Source organism: Rutidosis leptorrhynchoides, chromosome 9 (assembly GCF_046630445.1).
Source record: "Rutidosis leptorrhynchoides isolate AG116_Rl617_1_P2 chromosome 9, CSIRO_AGI_Rlap_v1, whole genome shotgun sequence".
In the NCBI taxonomy this organism is placed as follows: domain Eukaryota; kingdom Viridiplantae; phylum Streptophyta; class Magnoliopsida; order Asterales; family Asteraceae; genus Rutidosis; species Rutidosis leptorrhynchoides.
The window spans coordinates 368,221,835-368,241,479 of record NC_092341.1 but is presented as its reverse complement, the minus strand read 5'-3'; the positions used below and the strand labels follow the sequence as shown (position 1 = coordinate 368,241,479).

Genomic DNA, 19,645 nt, shown 5'->3' with positions numbered 1-19,645 from the left:
TTCCACCCTTTTAGAACATTAATCTGTACGTATAATGTTAATTAAAACTTAACCCAGCGATATATAAAAATCAATGTGATTATAATAATTAAGAAGAGAATGTACTATATGTTATAATAGCTGGGTAAGTTTTGAGTTTCTTCAAACGTTAATTAATTGAATAATGATGAGGAGGTGGTGGTGAAGGGGATGGTGGTTAAATCGGTTGAGGTAGTTATAAGAGAAAACGTATAAAAATGAATAAGATTGTTGAATTAGGGATATTAATTACGGAGTAATTGTTTTGTTTGTTAAAAGTTTTGCGTGTGGATGTATGGTATTCCAACTCATGGGGATATATTTAGTCTTCTTTAACCCACAATAAATATGAGAAATTTAAACCGTTAGTTGAAACCACCGTGATGATGCATTGATTATATGTCATGTTTTCTAATAAAAGTTCACAATTTTGAAGCTGTTTAAAAAAAAAAAAAAAAAAAAAAAAAAAAAAAAAAAAAAAAAACTTTACAATTTTGAATCTCGCTAAGTAAATATCGTATGACTAAACAACGAAAATTTTCAAAAACAAACAACAAAAAAAGCATGCACATCTGACTTAAAAAACACCGTTGATGAATACGAACAATAATAATTTATTGTTTTATTTAAACCATTCGAACACTCTTAATTATGTCGTACTTTTCCTCGAAACTGAATAACCACATTAGCGTCATGTCAGTACTTTTTTTTTTAACTGAAAAAAACTACACGTGTCATTCATAACATCATATAATAACAATAATAACCGGCATTCATTTATTATATAGTTAAATGAAGGTATAGATGTAATGTTATTGTAAAAAAATTTAGTGCCACCAACCATTCTAAAATATGTTGAGAAATGAGAGCCCAAATTAGGAAGTGAAAAAGCTTTGAGTAAGTGACTGTGTAATCGATGTTATTAGAGTAAGTTTTGAGAAAACTTTGAAAACATAAATTGTCATGAATAAACTTAAACTCTATTAATTAAAACAAATGATATACAGAGTAATTAACATATTATTATACTAACAGCTCTTTTTTTTTTAACGGCGATTAGGATCACTCGAGGGGGACTAAACCACCCGTTGCGATCATCTCCCGTTTCGACTATGCCGATGCAACGATAATAACACCGCCTCCATCGCTGCCCGGGAGGAAACCTTGAAACCGATTCAAGGTCACGGCCAAGTAAAAACCCCTTCCCTTATTAATTGACATATTAACATATGTTTATTTATTTTGTGTAACTATAATTTATTTACAAACCTACCTTGCAATTTATAGTATTAATAGATCATTACACGTTCGCAGTTAAGTTGTTGAAATTTTTTGTTTAAACTTGAAATAAGTTAGTGTGGAGTATAATTTTTGATATTTTCACTTGACATTATTATATAACTATTAGAAAATAGAATTATCGATAAGAAAGACAGAATGATATGTTAGTGAAATGTCTAATTCACCTTCATTTAATTTAATAAGCTATTATAATTAAGTTTTGTAAGTGTTTTCATATATACGCCGAAAATCTTATGTAACTTTTACTATTCATTTATTAAAAAGGCATAATTAAAACTTCAATGACTGTTTAGTACTCCGTATTATTTTAAATTTAAATAAGCTACAATTATTTTAGAACGAATATAAATAGTAGTTTAAACTTATGGCATGGATGAAATAATAAAATATGGAGTACAAAATTGTTATGACAAAATATATACGAGTAATTTCTTTTTTTTCACGAAAAAATGAAAACTATATAAAACAATGCGTTTTATTGAAAAATGAAAGAAATCAACAATATACACAAACCAAAGATAAAAGGCTCAAAACTAAAAAAAACGTAATGAGAGTTGGGGTTTGCAATTTATCTTAGTAATATGAATGAGGGTGGGGTTTGCAATTTATCTTTTAGTATGACATCTAAATTGCGCTGAATATGACATCTAAATGGCTCTTGATTCAGCGGTATCAAGAAATTTTATCAAGAAATTTCATTAATTTGAAGTTATGAGTTCGATTACCGTTGCGAATAGAAATTAGTGCGAGTTTATCGTTTTAAAACCTTTTACCCAAAATAAATATCTTATTTTAACATAAAAAAAAAATGAATATAGAAGATTGTACTCGTACTCTCGTAGTATTGATTGATGATTGATGAGGTTGGGGTGTGCAATCTATCTTTTAGCCTGTCTGTAACGATAACAGCCCAATTTTTTTTCTTTTCCTTCTTTTAATATTTTGTTTTCAGGTTACCACTCATTTTCATTTTATCACTACCCCCAAATTCCCCCAAATCCTTTCAATCTATCTATCTAGGGCTTACAATTCCAACTTCTATGGACATCGAATTACACGATTGGGAGGTACTAGACGACTCTAATTCCGATCAAAACACGTCCTATTTACAAAGCATCATTCATTCAGATTACTTCTCAATTGATTCTCACATCAAATATGCACCACTAACTGAAGACGTTACTGATCAAATTTCCGTTGACTCGGACAATCCTAGCTGGATTGATCCTGTTTCCGATACTAATTATTCGAAAACCAAACCGATCGGTGAGTTATGGTCCAGTGACGGTTCATCTTCTTCTGATGATGGTAAATTTATTGATTCAGAAGCTAGTGTTAATGAATTAGATATGGTTGATGTTGAAGCTAGGTCAGATTCAGGTGCAATTGAATCTGAACCTAGGAGTTGTGAGATAATTGATGAGCAAACCGAGCGTTCTGTTGATGCGAAAACCGATAATGAAGTTGGTGTAGAGGGTGATGAAAGGAACAGGGTAACTGTTTGGTGGAAGCTTCCATTGGACGTGTTGAAATATTGTTTGTTTAAGGCTAGTCCTGTGTGGAGTCTATCTGTTGCTGCTGCAATGATGGGCGTTGTGATTTTGGGACGAAGGTTGTATAAAATGAAGCAAAAGACTAGAACTTTGCAGCTTAAGGTTACTTTTGATGATAAGGTCAGTATATCTTTTTGTTTGTTCTTTTGTATATCAATTTTATGCTGTATTAGCAATATTATATTGATGATAATTAAGGAATTTAAGCTTTATGTCACTGCTTTGTAAAGTACTACACTGTTAAGCCAATTGCTTTTCTGATCCTGGTACTAAATTTTACGAAACCTAAAAGATATCGAGTACTAGATTTGGCTACTGTAAGTCTTGGTTAGGTGAACTCCATAAACTTTAGGAAAACACAAATTGGATTACTTGTAAGGATATTAGGACCCAAAACAACGCAAGTGATTCAACAAGATCACTCACCGATAGTAATTCTACAAGATTACTAACCCACTTAATGAACGAAAGATTATAAATGCAAGAAATGTAAATCGACACAAGAGATAACGTGGTTATATGCAATCATTGTGATTGCTTTAGTCCACAGACTAGCTAGAGAATGTATTTACTGAATATTTGTGGTGTGTTTACAATGAGTTACAAGAGGGTCTATTTATAGAATGATTTAAGGAGTAAGCTAAAAACAATTCCTTGAAGCTTCATGTGAGTTTCCTGACAGCTTCATGGAGGCTACATGTGAGTTTCCTGACAGCTTCGTGGAAGCTACATGTGAATTTCCTCACAACTTCGTGGAAGCTACATGTGAGTTTCCTAACAACTTCGTAGAAGCTACATGTGAGTTTCCTAACAACTTCGTGGAAGCTTCGTGTGAGTTTCCTGGAATCTTCCCTCTAATTGTTTAAAGTTCTCCATATCTCCAACAATCTCCCACTTGGAGACTTTGAACAAACCCAACCTTCGTCAACCCAAAATATCAACGATCTAACCAAGAACGTTAAACCACCATTATACCGCCAAACTCCATTTGGGACACGCACACTCAACACATACTTCGGATGAGCAGACTTTCGATACAAGGTCTTCAACACTACTTGTTAGAATATTAACTCTCTAATTCTCTAGTTGGGGTCTTCTCTCATCAATTCATTAGAAGACCAATTGAGGTAATGCAAAACCTCAATTTCTCTGTCGTAACAACCTTAGTAAACATATCAGCAGGATTCTTCGTACCAAGGATTTTCTCCAATAATAAAGTACCATCATTTATATGTTGTCGAATAAAATGATACCTTATCTTGATGTGTTTCGTACGACTATGAAACACCGGATTCTTCTCAAGATGAACCACACTTTGATTATCACAATTCAAGACGCAATAGTCTTGTCTTTTACCCAACTCACCTAAGAAGTTTTTCAACCAAACAAGCTCTTTAGAAGCTTCTGCAATAGCCATATATTCGGCTTCGGTGGTTGATAAAGCAACACTCTTTTGTAGTCGAGACATCCAACTAACCGCCGTCTTCCCTATTGTGAAAACATAACCCGTAGTGCTTTTCCCCGAATCGTCACATCCACCCAAATTAGCATCCGCATAATCTCTAAGTATGACATTGCTTTTAGAGAAGCACAATCCCATATTAGAAGTACCTTTCAAATAACGAAGTAACCATTTAACCGCTTCCCAATGCTCTTTCCCCGGATTAGACATATAACGACTTACAACTCCCACTGCGTGAGCAATATCGGGTCTTGTACAAACCATGGCATACATACAGGGCCGTCTCGCTAATTTCGGAGGCCCTGTTCGGAACTTAGAAAGGGCCCCTATAAATGTTAATTTTTTTAATACGTAGAATTAAAAATTTTCATTACAACCGCTGTAAAGTGTTAGTCTCAAATAGTTGTTAACTCGTTATAGTTACACTATTATTTATATAAACCGTAATCATAACATTTTTTGTAACGAAGTAATTAGTCAACTTTTTATAGTCAATACTCACATTATATTATTTTTAATACCTATAAACGTCAATCTATTAAGTCTTTCTTATTAGATGATAGACTGCAAGTAAGATATTCCGTTACAATGTACGAATAAATGAATTATTACATAGGTTTTTCAAAATTTGGGGCCCTTAAAAATTTGGGGCCCTGTGCGGCTGCACACTTCGTACATGCACTGAAGACACCCTGCATACATAACACTACCCACGGCCGATGCATATGGAACCTTTTCCATCTCCATTTTGTCTTCTTCCGTTTTAGGTGATTGACTTTTCGATAGCTTTATCGTGCTACCCAAAGGCATAGAACGAGCCTTTGAATTTTCCATGTTAAACCTCTCTACAACTTTCTCAATATATTTGGATTGAGACAAGTATAGAGTACCCTTCACACGATCACGCACAATACTCATGCCAAGTATTTGCCTAGCACCACCAAGATCTTTCATCTCGAACTCATGGGAAAGTAATCCTTTCAACTTGTTGATTTCGGACATGTTGGAACCTGCAAGTAACATGTCATCAACATACAACAATAAGATTATGTAAGAAGACTTGAATTTCTTCAAGTAGCAACAGTGATCCGCTTCACATCTTAAGAAACCAATCTTCTTCATAAACTCGTCAAACTTCAAGTACCATTGCCGAGGTACTTGCTTCAATCCATACAAACTTTTCTTTAGCTTACAAACCCACTTCTCTTTACCCTTTCAAAGCCCTCGGGTTGCCTCATATATATCTCTTCATCAAGGTTACCATGTAAGAATGCGGTCCTCACATCTAGTTGCTCTAGATGTAAGTCCTCAGATGCAACCATAGAAAGTACCAAACGAGTAGTAGTCATCTTCACCACCGGTGAAAATATCTCTTGGTAGTCAACTCCTTTCTTTTGTTGAAAGCCTTTAACCACCAAACGAGCCTTGTACCTTTTCTTGCCATCCAACTCATTCTTGATTCGATACACCCATTTACTTTGCAACGCCCTTTTATCATGAGGTAACTTCACTAGTGACCAAGTTTTATTCTTCTCAAGTGACCCCTTCTCTTCTTTCATGACAAGCTCCCATTGTATGGATTCTTTTGTCTTCCTTGCCTCAAAGTAACTTTCGGGTTCACCATTCTCGGTATAGAGCAAGTAGTTTGCTGATGGAGAATACCTAGGATTAGGTTTGGGCACTCTAGTCGAGCGTCTTAGTGTAGGAGCAACCGAAATGGTTGGACCGGTTTCATTTGTGTCCTCATCACTAGAACTCGCACTATGTTCGGAATCATCACCGCTTTCCGAATCATTTCCATCATTAGCATTTTCTGACGCCTCACCGTTAATTGGCAATTCATTGTTACCCGTACTCCCACTAGAACCTGCAAGATCATCAATAGAAACATCGTCAAAAGTAACATGACCCGGTTTAGGACTCCCCGTTTCCGGTTTGCCATAAACCGAATCTTCATCAAAGGTAACATCATGAGAACGAATCACTTTTCTAGCCTCGTTATCCCAACAACGATAACCCATTTCATCCGACCCGTAACCTATGAAAGTACACTTCTTTGACTTAGCTTCAAGCTTGTCTCTATCCGCATCTTTGGTCTTCACATAAGCATTACACCCAAAGATCCTAAGGTGATTATAACTCACCTTCTTACCTTGCCATTCTTCCTCGGGAATTCGGAAACCCAACGGTGTTGAGGGTCCCCTGTTAATTAAATAAGCCGCCGTATTAACCGCATCTGCCCAAAACATCTTAGGCAAACCGGCATGTAGTCTCATACTCTTAGCCCTTTCATTTAACGTACGATTCATACGTTCGGCGACCCCATTGTGTTGCGGTGTCTCCGGTACCGTTTTCAACATTCTAATACCGAGCTTTGCACAATGGTCTTTAAACTCAAGACTACCATATTCCCCTCCATTATCCGACTTCAAGCACTTGCCTTTCAAATTAGTCTCATTTTCTACCATAGCTTTCCACTTCACAAATGTATTAAATACATCAGATTTAGCTTTAAGAAAATAAACCCATACCTTTCGAGTGGAGTCGTCAATGAAGGTGACATAATAGCGAGAACCTCCATGTGATTCTACATTGGTTGGACCAAACACATCCGTATGAACAAGCTCCAATTTCTCCAACTTAGGAGCATTTTCCGATTTCCCAAAAGTCACCTTCTTTTGCTTCCCATATACACATGGTTCGCAAAATTCAAGTTCTACCTTTTTCAAATCTGGAATTCTCCCACTCGAAACAAGCATCTTCATACCCTTCTCACTCATATGCCCGAGTCTTCGGTGCCATAGAGTTGATTCAGACTCAACATTAACCGTAGCAACCACCTTGTCTTCATCAAACACTTCAACCATATAAAGAGTTCCCCTTTTATGTCCACCAGTCACGACACAACTACCCTTAACCACCTTCCATTGGCGGTTTTCAAAAGTAACCGCGTTACCTTCATCATCTAATTGACCAACCGAAATAAGTTTCCTTTTTAATTTAGGAATGTACCTTACGTTTTTCAAGGTCCAATTAGAGCCAAGAGTAGTCTTCAATACAACATCTCCAATGCCCTCTATATTGAGTTGTTTGTCGTCCGCCAATCTCACCTTGCCTTGATATGGACGAAAATTCTTCATCATGCTTTTGACATGAGTAGCATGAAACGAAGCTCCTGAATCCAAAATCCAAGACTCCATAGAATTTTCAACACTACATAAAAGTGCATCATCACTTTCTTCCTCGGTCAAGTTCACACCTTTCGCCGGACCATTTTTACAATTCCTTTGAAAGTGTCCTTTTTGATTGCAACCCCAACAAACAGCTTCACTTCTATCTTTCGATGGATACCTCTTCTTAGACTTCTTTCTACCCTTCTTCTCACGGCGATCAAATTTCCTACCACGGTTGTCGGTACTTAACAAAGAACCGGATGTCGATTCCCCCGAGTTTCTCCTACGAGTATCTTCACCAAGAATCAAATCCCTTATTCCTTCAAACGCTAGCTTAGTAGTTCCCGTAGAGCTACTAACTGCGGTAACCGTACCCGACCAACTTTTCGGTAATGATGAAAGCAAGATTAGTGCCTTTAACTCATCATCAAACACAATATCTACCGATGCTAACCTCGATATGATGTTGTTGAACTCGTTGATATGATCCGTTGCACTCGTACCTTCATCTTTGTATTGAACAATTGTCGCATGAGAAAAACCTTATTAGAAGCGGTAGGTTTCTCATACATGTTAGAGAGTGCTTTCAAGCAAGCAAACGTCGTCTTCTCATTCACAACGTTGTATGCAACGTTCTTAGCAAGTGAAAGACGAATCGCACCCAAAGCTTGACGATCCAAAAGCGTCCAATCGGCATCGCTCATGCTTTCGGGCTTGGTCTCTAACAGAGGTTGATGTAGCTTCTTTTGATACAAGTAATCTTCAATTTGCATCTTCCAAAAGCCAAAGTCTCCCATCGAATCGGTCGATTCTAAACTTCCCGTCTTCCGCCATCGTTTCCTTAACGAAACCTTGTGCTCTGATACCAGTTGTAAGGATATTAGAACCCAAAACAACGCAAGTGATTCAACAAGATCACTCACCGATAGTAATTCTACAAGATTACTAACCCACTTAATGAACGAAAGATTATAAATGCAAGAAATGTAAATCGACACAAGAGATAACGTGGTTATATGCAATCATTGTGATTGCTTTAGTCCACAGACCAACTAGAGTATTAGACAACTATAATTGTATAAGGTTATGTTCTATTTATAGTTTAGGGATACTTAGTGTAATTACACCTTCTATATATATAGAAGGCACAATACTCTGAATAATACACACAGAACTTACAAGTTCAATATCTCTCTTCCTCTATTCTATCATCTATTATGGTATCAAGAGCTGTAAAGGCCTAAGTCCGGCAACAATTCCGGCAGCCACTATTCCGGTAACAATTCCGGCAGCTACTATTCTGGCAGCAGTTCCGGAACAACAACAAAAAAAAAAAAAAAAAACTGACCTTTAAAACTCAAAGTATGCTCTGTGAATGCAGCGTTGTCGGAACGTTCACATCAGAAACGAGCTTTTTCAGGTCATAACTAAATCCGGTAACCCACAAAATCACCGCAACTCAATACAACCCTAATCAGCCAAATTACCAACACAACTACATGCGGAATTAAATTCCGAACGCACGCACAAGTATTTCAGCCGCAACCGCCACCACGCGCCACCACAGCCGCCAGAAATTTTCGACTTTCTTTTTCGATCTACATCAATCCGGCCAAAATCAGAGAAAACCGCCAACACCAATACGCTCGGAATCAAATTCCAACCGAACGCTGAAATTTTCAGCTTTTTCCGGTAACTATTCACCGCCGGCCGCCACTGTACTTGCCTGTTCTATTTTTGTGTCTGGAACGAGAGTAAAAAAAAAAGAGAATGAAGTTTTAAAACCCTTTATCTTCTTTTTATATCTCTCCTACCTACCCTAGATACTATTTACTATTTACTTTTACTTTTTTATCTTCTTTTAAGTTAAAAAAAAAAAGGAAAAAAAAACAAAAAAAAAAAAGAAAAAAAAACAGAAAAAAAAAAGAAAAAAATTTATTATTACCTTATCTTTTTTTTTTTTTTTTTTTCTATATCTGAAAATGGCAATGCTAGCTTCCTTTACTCCAACAGAGAAAGCCGCACACAACTCTCACAAATTTGGTTTCACCTTATCTTCCACGAACTATGGTTACTGGAAGACCATGGTTGAACCGTTCTTCGTCACCAACAAATTATTTGACTACATTGATGGCACAATCCCTTGTCCACCTACAAATGTACCATCATCAGAAAAAGATGAAGAAACACAGTCTCAACCACCAAACCCCAATTACATTAATTGGGTCTCTAATGATGCTCATATAAGAATGCTCCTCCTTTCTACCATATCCGAAGCATCATTTCAACATGTTCAAGGAGTAACGTCTCGTGATCTCTGGTTGTCCCTTGAACGTGCCTACGCTCCTCACACTTCCTCTCGAGAATACACTTTGAAAACCCAGCTTCTCAGACTACAGATGAAACAACCGCAGATTACCTAACTAGGACTCAAGAATACGATGTTGCGCTCGCTAACATAGGTGAAAAGATGAAAGAAAAAGATTTGGTGATGCTAGTTATATCAGGACTACGAGAGGAATACAACGGTTTAAAATCAAGCCTTCTGGGCCGCGAAAAGCCCCCTACCTTTGTAGACCTTCATGGTCTGCTATCAGACCACGACTACATGATCAAGAAATCTGTACCCGACATTCCTGCGGCTCAAGCATTCACGACTAGCACACAAAGTCGCAGTTCACCAGTTCCTAATAATGTCTTGCCCGCTTCACAAACAGATCAGCTTCAAGCCATACAATTGCTTTTATCTCAACTTGGACTCCAAGCTCAACCTGCCCATACACCGGCTGCACAAGCTATGTACACTAACCGATTTGGCAATAACCGTGGTCGTGGACGTGATTACAGACGTGGACCAGGCAACTATAACAACAGAAATCAAGCAGGTAATCGAAATTCATTTAATTGGGCTTCTAATCAAAACACAGTTTTTGGCACATGCAACAGGTGTGGGATTGGGCACATCCCATCTCAATGTCCTAATCGTAACCCTGCTACTATGAGACGACAGTCACCTTCAGTCAACTTTACAGAATATCGCTCCCAAGCGTCAACCTCTTGGATCCCAGACACAGGCTCTAGTCACCATGTTGCTCCAGACCTATCCAACTTTGGCAACTCCGAGGTCTACTACGGTGAGGACAATCTTCATGTTGGCAATGGTAAGGGTTTACCCATTCTACACGTTGGTTCCTCACATTTTTCGTCTCCAAACAAAACCTTTTCCCTCAAAGACATACTTCATGTTCCTGAAATAAAACATAAACTACTTTCTGTACAAAAGTTTTGTCTTGATAACAATGTGTATTTTGAATTTCACTCAACTTTCTTTGCTGTGAAGGACAAGATTACACACACTACCCTCCTCACGGGTCCAAGTAATGGTGGTCTTTACTCCTTCCATCTTCCTCAGTCTTCACCAGTTCACAAAGTAGCATTCTCCACTACCCGTGCATCTTCAATTACATGGCATCAAAGACTCGGACATCCACATCCACAACTTTTGAAGTCCATGTTATCTAAATATCATTTGCCTCTACAAAATAAGTTTACCACCACCTTTTGTGATTCATGTAATGTTGGAAAATCCTCTAAACTTCATCTATTACCATCTACTTATAAAAGTTCGCACATTTTGGATTTAGTCTTTTGTGATGTATGGGGACCTGCGCCTGTTACCTCCTTTGATGGTCACAAATACTTTTTGTTGTGTGTTGATCACTTTTCACGATTTATGTGGTTTTTCCCATTAAAACTCAAATCTGATGTTTACGCCACCTTTAAGCAATTTGTGGCAATGGTTGAACGACAATTTCAGACCAAACTCAAATCTGTCCAAACTGATTGGGGAGGTGAATTTAGAAATCTCCATCAATTCTTTTCTCCACTAGGCATCAATCATCGTCTTTCCTGTCCTCATACAAGTGAACAAAATGGTTTGGTTGAAAGACGACATCGCCATGTTGTTGAAACCGGTCTTACTCTACTCGCTCAATCACATGTACCACAACGTTTTTGGCATTTTGCTTTTGGAACTGCAGTGTATCTTATCAATCGAATGCCATCCAGAACAAACTCAGCAACCTCACCCTTTGAACATGTGTTCAAACATAAACCTGATTTTTCATTTCTTCGAGTTTTTGGGTGCCAATGCTACCCTCATCTTCGTTCATACAACAACCACAAAATGGATTTTCGATCTACACCTTGTGTATTTCTTGGTTACAGTACTGCCCATCATGGCTATCGATGTTTCGACCCAAAGTCGGATCATATTTATATAGCCCGTCATGTTCGATTCAATGAGCAATCTTTTCCTTTTAAACAATCTGATACAACCATTTCTACACATCCAGTCAATCCCTACATCTCTAAATATCCAAATCCTACCTCACAAACTAAAGATTCACCTTCCACAGTTCCTAAAACTCATTTTGTCCCACCAGAACCACAAAATACCACCACTACACCGCTTGTACACGGCACGTTCGAACCACCTATCATTCACACATATCATCGTCGCTCAAAAACCTCCTCATCACCACCTAAACAAAGTCACAACCAACTACCTCAGACTACTGCTACTACTACCACCACTTCCACAAACACTGAGCCACCTCCTCGTTCTCGACCAACCAATCTTCGCCCCAATCCAAAACAAATCCACCAACATAAGGCCACCTCCTATCATACAAGAGGTCCCTCGTCCGACACTGAACCAGCAAACTTTAGCATTGCTAACAAAGATCCTCACTGGCGTAAAGCCATGACTGAAGAGTATTCAGCGTTGGTGCGGAATGGTACTTGGTCACTAGTACCTCGTGTTCCAAATTCTAATGTGGTTGATTGCAAGTGGGTATACAAATTAAAACGGGATCAAACAGGGGCAGTACAACGCTACAAAGCACGTTTAGTTGCTAAAGGGTTTCGACAACAACCAGGCATCGACTATCAGGAAACATTTAGCCCCGTTGTAAAATCAACAACCATTCGTGTTGTTCTCTCCTTGGCTGTGTCTCAGAAATGGTCCCTCAGGCAACTTGATGTACAAAATGCCTTTTTACATGGTGATCTTCACGAAACAGTTTATCTACAACAACCACCAGGATTCGTCAATTCAGCTACACCAAATCATGTGTGCCTCCTTCACAAAGCCTTATATGGATTAAAGCAAGCACCTAGAGCATGGTTTCATCGACTCTCTACAACACTTCATTCTCTTGGATTTCATGGGTCGAAAACGGATACTTCCTTATTCATCTACTCTAATGGGAACACTCTTCTATATATGCTTGTGTATGTTGATGACATTATTTTAACAGGAAACGATACAAAGGAAATAGATAGGGTGGTACAAAGTCTCAGCCGCTCATTCGCTATTAAAGACATGGGTAACTTGTCTTATTTTCTCGGGATTGAAGTCACAAGGAATGGTAACGACATGATCCTATCACAACGCAAATACATACATGAACTTTTGGAACGCGCCGACTTATCTAATGCTAAACCGGTTTCATCTCCCATGACAACCAACGCAAACCTTGCTCTTGGTGATAGTGCAACATTTGACAACCCCGTTCAATACCGTCAAATTGTAGGTGCCCTTCAGTATGTTACATTGTCTCGACCGGACATCACTTTCGCAGTCAACAAAGTCTGTCAGTACATGCATTGTCCCACGATAAATCATTGGTCAGCAGTTAAACGAATTCTCCGTTACTTACAGGGCACTGCCAATTATGGGTTACGATTTATACACGGCTCCGGAACAGTGCTTCATGCATACACTGATTCCACATACAACTCACTGACTAGCTTCTCTGATGCTGACTGGGCAGGTTGTCCAGATGACCGTCGATACACGGGAGGATATGCTATATATCTAGGTTCAAACCTAGTATCATGGTCTGCACGAAAACAAAAGACTGTCTCTCGATCTTCAACAGAATCTGAATACAAGGCCCTAGCTGACACAGTTGCAGAACTAACATGGCTTCAAGATTTATTACGTGAACTTCGTGTGCCTGTTAAATCAGTTCCTACCTTATGGTGTGATAACCTTGGCGCTACGTATCTCTCAGCTAACCCAGTCTTTCATGCATGTACAAAACATGTAGAAGTTGATTTTCACTTTGTTCGAGAAAGAGTTGCTCAACAAAAACTTTCAGTTCAGTTTATAACTACTGACGATCAGATTGCTGATATCTTCACCAAACCGTTGTCCTCACCAAGATTTCTTCTATTACGATCCAAGCTACAAGTCGTATCCCGCCCTTAGCTTGCGGGGGAATATTAGACAACTATAATTGTATAAGGTTATGTTCTATTTATAGTTTAGGGATATTTAGTGTAATTACACCTTCTATATATAGAAGGCATAATACTCTGAATAATACACACAGAACTTACAAGTTCAATATCTCTCTTCCTCTATTCTATCATCTATTATAGAGAATGTATTTACTGAATATTTGTGGTGTGTTTACAATGAGTTACAAGAGGGTCTATTTATAGAATAATTTAAGGAGTAAGCTAAAAACAATTCCTTGAAGCTTCATGTGAGTTTCCTGACAGCTTCATGGAGGCTACATGTGAGTTTTCTGACAGCTTCGTGGAAGCTACATGTGAATTTCCTCACAACTTCGTGGAAGCTACATGTGAGTTTCCTAACAACTTCGTAGAAGCTACATGTGAGTTTCCTAACAACTTCGTGGAAGCTTCGTGTGAGTTTCCTGGAATCTTCCCTCTAATTGTTTAAAGTTCTCCATATCTCCAACATTACTATCATAAGTGAATGTAGTAGGTGAATAGATTGATCACTAAAACTTTATTGGTAGGTAGACTGTCAATTTCTATTTATGTGATTACATTTTGAGAACATGGTTTAATTGTTTGCTTCATGATGAATATTACTTTATTTGCCTTAAGTTTTCATTCCATGTAGTGTATATGTTTGTAGTCATTATTAGTTATGCATATACATAAGGTCATATTCATAGTATATATATGTAGCTTATGTAGACATTCATATGCATATTATTATTATTCATCATTATTATTATTATTATACATGATAATGAAGTATAAACTACGAAAACCCAATTGATTGCATCTTAAATGTTGAGCCCAATCTGCAGCAACTGGCTGTTATAAAAGTAAAAAATGTCATAGTTTTCGGTTGGTAGTTTAATCACTTTCGTACTTTTATATACAGAAAACCAGACGCAGTTTGGTCCCAAAAGTAGTTAAAACGGCTGAAACCGAATCACAATAACTGTAGATATGATATCCGTGTATGTACTATGTAGAAACATTCATAGTGGTGTATGTGATACATTAACATCTTTATTGGTATTTAGTTCCTGTATATGTATCGTATGGTCAGTTTCAGATCTGAAATCCAAGCTTCCCCTTATCTGATAGATATATGTGTATATGCTGTACATGCTCGTCTTTTTTGCGCTCTCTACATCTAATTGATAGATGCTTCTATTTTTGTTGTATATTTATGTTACTCTTTTTACAGAAGGTATCTCAGGTTATGAGTCGTGCTGCAAAACTCAATGAAGCATTCTCAGTAGTAAAACGGGCTCCCATCATTAGGCCAGCATTGCCAGGTACCGGGATTGCACCCTGGCCCATGATGGCAATAAGATGAATGTAGATATGTTAATGAGAAATAGGTAAAGAAAGATGTGGTGGTCGAACGTGATGTGAGGTTCTACTTTAATGTGTTTGTAAGGCCATATGTAATATAAAGCTTCACATTAAGTTGCCCAGTGACTATTGTAACATTCCTATACTATGTGTGTGGTTCTGTAATAGTTAAATCAAAATCATGAGCTGTTGTTTATAAGTTAATTTAAGTATTCCAATCATGAGGCATGATCATAAATTTTAGATCACTGAAACATAATAACTGGATGATGTCAAATTGGGCGGGTCATACGGATCTGGTAACAAGCTGAAATAGAGTAAGGTTATGTTACTATGCTATTATACATTGGGTTGACCTACTAACTTCTCTCAATCCATGATTTTATTTATTCATTGTTATTAATTTCTTAAATATTATAGGAAGTGCAAATTAGATCAATTAATTAACATAAGATTCTTTAATAATATTTAAAACGATAATAAGAAGATAAATATGTCAATAGTTTCACTACAATAAATATATGTGCAAATTACATAACTTCAACATAGTTAACCATACTAAACAATCTAAGAATAAGACAAGATACAACTTAATAATGCACTACTCTTTGATTTTTGTACAATTTGTGGGTCAAAACTCCAAGCACAAAAGAAGAAAAATTGTATATAGGTGTGCATATATACATTCTTTAGTCGAATCAATCCATGAAATTGTAATTAATTCATGTATTTGATATTAGACTAGAAGTACTCAAAGTTAGCACAAGAAGGATCATTAGAACAGCTCTTTTTATTCCCGGACACTTTCTTATCAGTTGAATGGCTCCCTGCACTTTCTTTGGTTGCAAACTGGCTGAAATCAACAGGTTCAGGTACATGAGGAGGCTGAGCACTTCTTACAAGTGCCCAATTAACACCTTCGAAAAACGGATGCTGTTTAATCTCTGTTGCACCTCTTCTATACGCAATTCGCTTTTGTGGTTCCTTCACTAACAAACCTTTTATCAAATCACGAGCCGTATGACTCACTTGTGGGCCTTCAGGAAACCGCAATGGCTGACCAACTACATTAAATAAAGTAGCTCGATTTCCTTGTCCTTTAAATGGAGTTGTTCCATGTAATAATTCGTATAAAAATATCCCAAATGTCCACCAGTCAACTGCACTACCATGACCTTCCCCGCGTATAATCTCTGGTGCTAAGTACTCGTGGGTCCCCACAAACGACATTGAACGTACGTTAGTTGGTTCAGCCATTAGTTCAGGAAGTGACCCTCCTACAAGCACCCCAAAATCTGATTTTGATTTGCGGTTCTTCTTTGAAGGTAATATTCTTGGAAAAAAGTTCATTGATTGATTACTATTAGTACTACTAGTAGTACTAGTATGAACCGCATTGTTGTCTTCTACCGTACCAGTATTACCATGGCCACCGCCACCGCCACCACCATTGGCGGCAAGATTGTTGCTACTGTGTGAGGATGATGACTTGACAAGAGTTGGGTTGACTGAACAACGGAGGGAAAGGTCGAAATCTGAGAGCATTATATGACCTTCATCTCTTACGAGGACGTTCTCTGGTTTTAGATCACGGTATACGATTCCTAACATGTGAAGGTATTCGAGTGCCAATAATATTTGTGATGCAAAGAACCTGAAACCAAATTGAAACTCTGAGTAATTAGTGGTGGCAATTGGGGTCGGCTTGACGGTTGAGGTTAGTGGGTTGACATTACCCAAACAAGATCTGGTTTGCATAAACGGGTCAAATTACAAAATTTAGAGGGTCATACCTAATTGCTTTATTTTGTAAAATATTTTAGATAATTAAAAAACTTTACCGGTTTTTACCGGTTGACCTAACATAACCATTCCAAGATAGCTTAGTTGTAGTTGGATCTCAATATTCTCGAAAGAGATCTCAGGTTTAAATTTTACTAGCTGCATATCTTTAGATGGCCAGGGAAAATGTCGGAAACGGCCACTAGATAACCAGAATAATCCCTTTCCCCGAGTATCTTTAACAAAAAAACCTTATTTGTTTACCAGTCAACTTAGCAAGGGAAGTACAAAAAATATGTTGTGGTACCTCGTTGCTTCTTCCGTAAAATGTTTGGTTGGTTGCTTTTGTCTAAGCGTATGGAGGTTACCGCCACTGCAGAATTCCATAACCAAGCAATAAAATTTATCGGTTTCAAAATAGGAATAAAGAGTTGGCAAAAACGGGTGATCAAGAAGGCCAAGTATCTCCCTTTCGGTTTGAGCACGAAGGAGCTTGTTTCTGCTGGCTAAAGAAGCTTTGTCCATTACTTTCATTGCAAAAAAGGTGTTGGTCCCTCTGAGTTCGACTAGGTACACGCTCCCAATATCTCCATACCCGAGTCTTTTCAATAGTTTGAAATGGCTAAGCCCAAGTTCCCGGTCTCTCGCAATTACAGAATTGATGGCTTCCCATCGTATATCGCCACCTGTATGGGGTCTTAAAGCGGGTGCAGAACTTGTTGATGATGAGCTTTCGTTACTATCATTACGCACACGATTACTGTTGCTTTCGTTATTGTAGCCTCCTCCTCTATCCGAATTATTCATATTAGGATGCTGCATATATATGTCAAAACAACATATTGATTGAATATAAAAAGAACAACATTTTATTAGGTGAATGAAATGTTTGTTAAAGAAATTTACCTTGGACAGGGTTGATGAAGGATCTTAACATACAGGAGTATCAATTTGCTTATTGTGGTACTTACATTTGATGGAGAATGAATTAATTTGATTCTACAAAGCTTCATGTCTTACCTTCAAGCAAATGGTTGGAATTTGAAAAATCAAATCAAACATAACCATTAAAATCCGATTAATTTAAAATGTGGTAAAAAATTAGTTACATATGGACTACTTGGTGCTGTCCATACGTTTGTCTTTTTTAAAAAAATATTACCCTACATTGCCGCAACTCCACACAAAAAATGTAGAACACGTGATAGTCGAACAAAAAATATGAAATTCGAACAAAAATATGTTCCACATTTTTAAATTCGAACAAAAAAAAATTTGCTCACCCGTTTTTTTTTCTTCTCGAATTTCGTGTTTTTTGCTCGAATTCTCCTTTTTTGCTCGCCCGTCACTTTTTTTGCTCGAATTTCAGTGTATTTTTGAGTTCCTAGAGTTCTCACACTAAAAAGTTCTCACGGGATCCTCTCCATACATATATATATATATATATATATATATATATATATATATATATATATATATATATATATATATATTGTAACACCCTCAGACTGGACCTAGCTAGAATTGACTATTTTGCCCTTATGTGTTATTAAATGTTATTTTAATAATTATATGTTTATAATTATTTGACTATCTGGTTGAGACCAGTTTGTGACAAAGGTCACAGAACATATTTGTTTATTTAAATCGAACCTCGTTAGGGCCGCTTAATGAGGTACGTTGTGTTTTAGATAACTAATAAATACCCGTGTGAGGCACGGAAGAGCTTTCCTCACTATGAAGATGTGACGACTCTAAAATTTCCGACCAAATTTAAACTTAATCTTTAAATGGTTTCGACATGATAAGCAAAGTCTATTAAATTGAATCTCAAAATTTTTGAACTGTTTTATGAAATCATTTGACTTTGATCACTCCCGACGATTCAAGAACATTTGTGTGTAAATAAATATGTATATATATATATATATATATATATATATATATATATATATATATATATATATATATATATATATATAATAAATTGAAATTATGAAATATAATTTAAACATTACAATTAAATATGTAAAATAAGATATAAAATCATTAAGATGTAATTAAAATGAATTTATATTAAATTTATGATTTCTATAGATAATTACTACTATATGTTCATTAATATAGATAAAATTTATAAACAAGAAATATTCAATAAAAGTTAATATATAATATAAGTAATGATACATACATATAACACAAGTATAAATATAGTTGTTATAGTAATATTGTTAATATTTTCAATTAATATCAATATTAATGTTAATAATATTATTTAAATATATAATCTAAAGATATGAATTTGTTATATATATAGATTAATATAGTATCATTACTATTAATATTATAATTATTAATAATATTAGTATTATTGTTACTTACAAAATTATTGTGATACATTTTATAGTAATTGTTATCATTATCATTAACAATATTATTATTACTACTATATTATTAAAGGTTTGTATTATTATTATTATTATTATATAAAGAGTATTATTAACATAGTTATATTTATTAATAAGATAAATTATATTCTATATAAAAAATATATATATATATTTTATAAATATAAGAGGTATATAAATACGAAAATAAATACAGAAATATTAGAACAACAGTATTTATATTTTATTTAGTGATATTATAGCTTATTATTAATGTATTGTTATTTATAAATTATTCATTTTATATATAAA

General features: G+C 36.2%; 2 protein-coding genes across 2 annotated transcripts; one reads left to right on the top strand and one right to left on the bottom strand.

The window, feature by feature from the left end:
* Positions 1–2,276: 2,276 nt before the first annotated feature.
* On the top strand, positions 2,277–15,317 carry LOC139867226 (uncharacterized). The gene is made up of 2 exons (XM_071855561.1): positions 2,277–2,993; positions 15,034–15,317. The coding sequence occupies exons 1-2, from the start codon at positions 2,361–2,363 to the stop codon at positions 15,163–15,165; spliced, it is 765 nt and encodes a 254-aa protein (XP_071711662.1). The 5' UTR covers positions 2,277–2,360; the 3' UTR covers positions 15,166–15,317.
* Positions 15,318–15,905: 588 nt separating this feature from the next.
* On the bottom strand, positions 15,906–17,753 carry LOC139869303 (serine/threonine-protein kinase AGC1-7-like). The gene is made up of 2 exons (XM_071857616.1): positions 17,254–17,753; positions 15,906–16,818 (listed from the first exon to the last, which is right to left on the bottom strand). Exons 1-2 carry the CDS (start codon positions 17,751–17,753, stop codon positions 15,906–15,908), a joined length of 1,413 nt encoding a protein of 470 aa, XP_071713717.1.
* Positions 17,754–19,645: the final 1,892 nt, after the last annotated feature.

What these genes read in the sequence shown, in the direction of transcription:
- LOC139867226 (XM_071855561.1), top strand. Translation starts at nt 2,361, where the DNA reads ATGGACATCGAATTACACGATTGGGAGGTACTAGACGACTCTAATTCC. An exon ending in AGGTTACTTTTGATGATAAG is followed by an intron (nt 2,994 to 15,033) that starts GTCAGTATATCT and finishes CTCTTTTTACAG; the next exon opens with AAGGTATCTCAGGTTATGAG.
- LOC139869303 (XM_071857616.1), bottom strand. Translation starts at nt 17,753, where the DNA reads ATGAATAATTCGGATAGAGGAGGAGGCTACAATAACGAAAGCAACAGT. An exon ending in TTTACGGAAGAAGCAACGAG is followed by an intron (nt 16,819 to 17,253) that starts GTACCACAACAT and finishes ATTTGGTTTCAG; the next exon opens with GTTCTTTGCATCACAAATAT.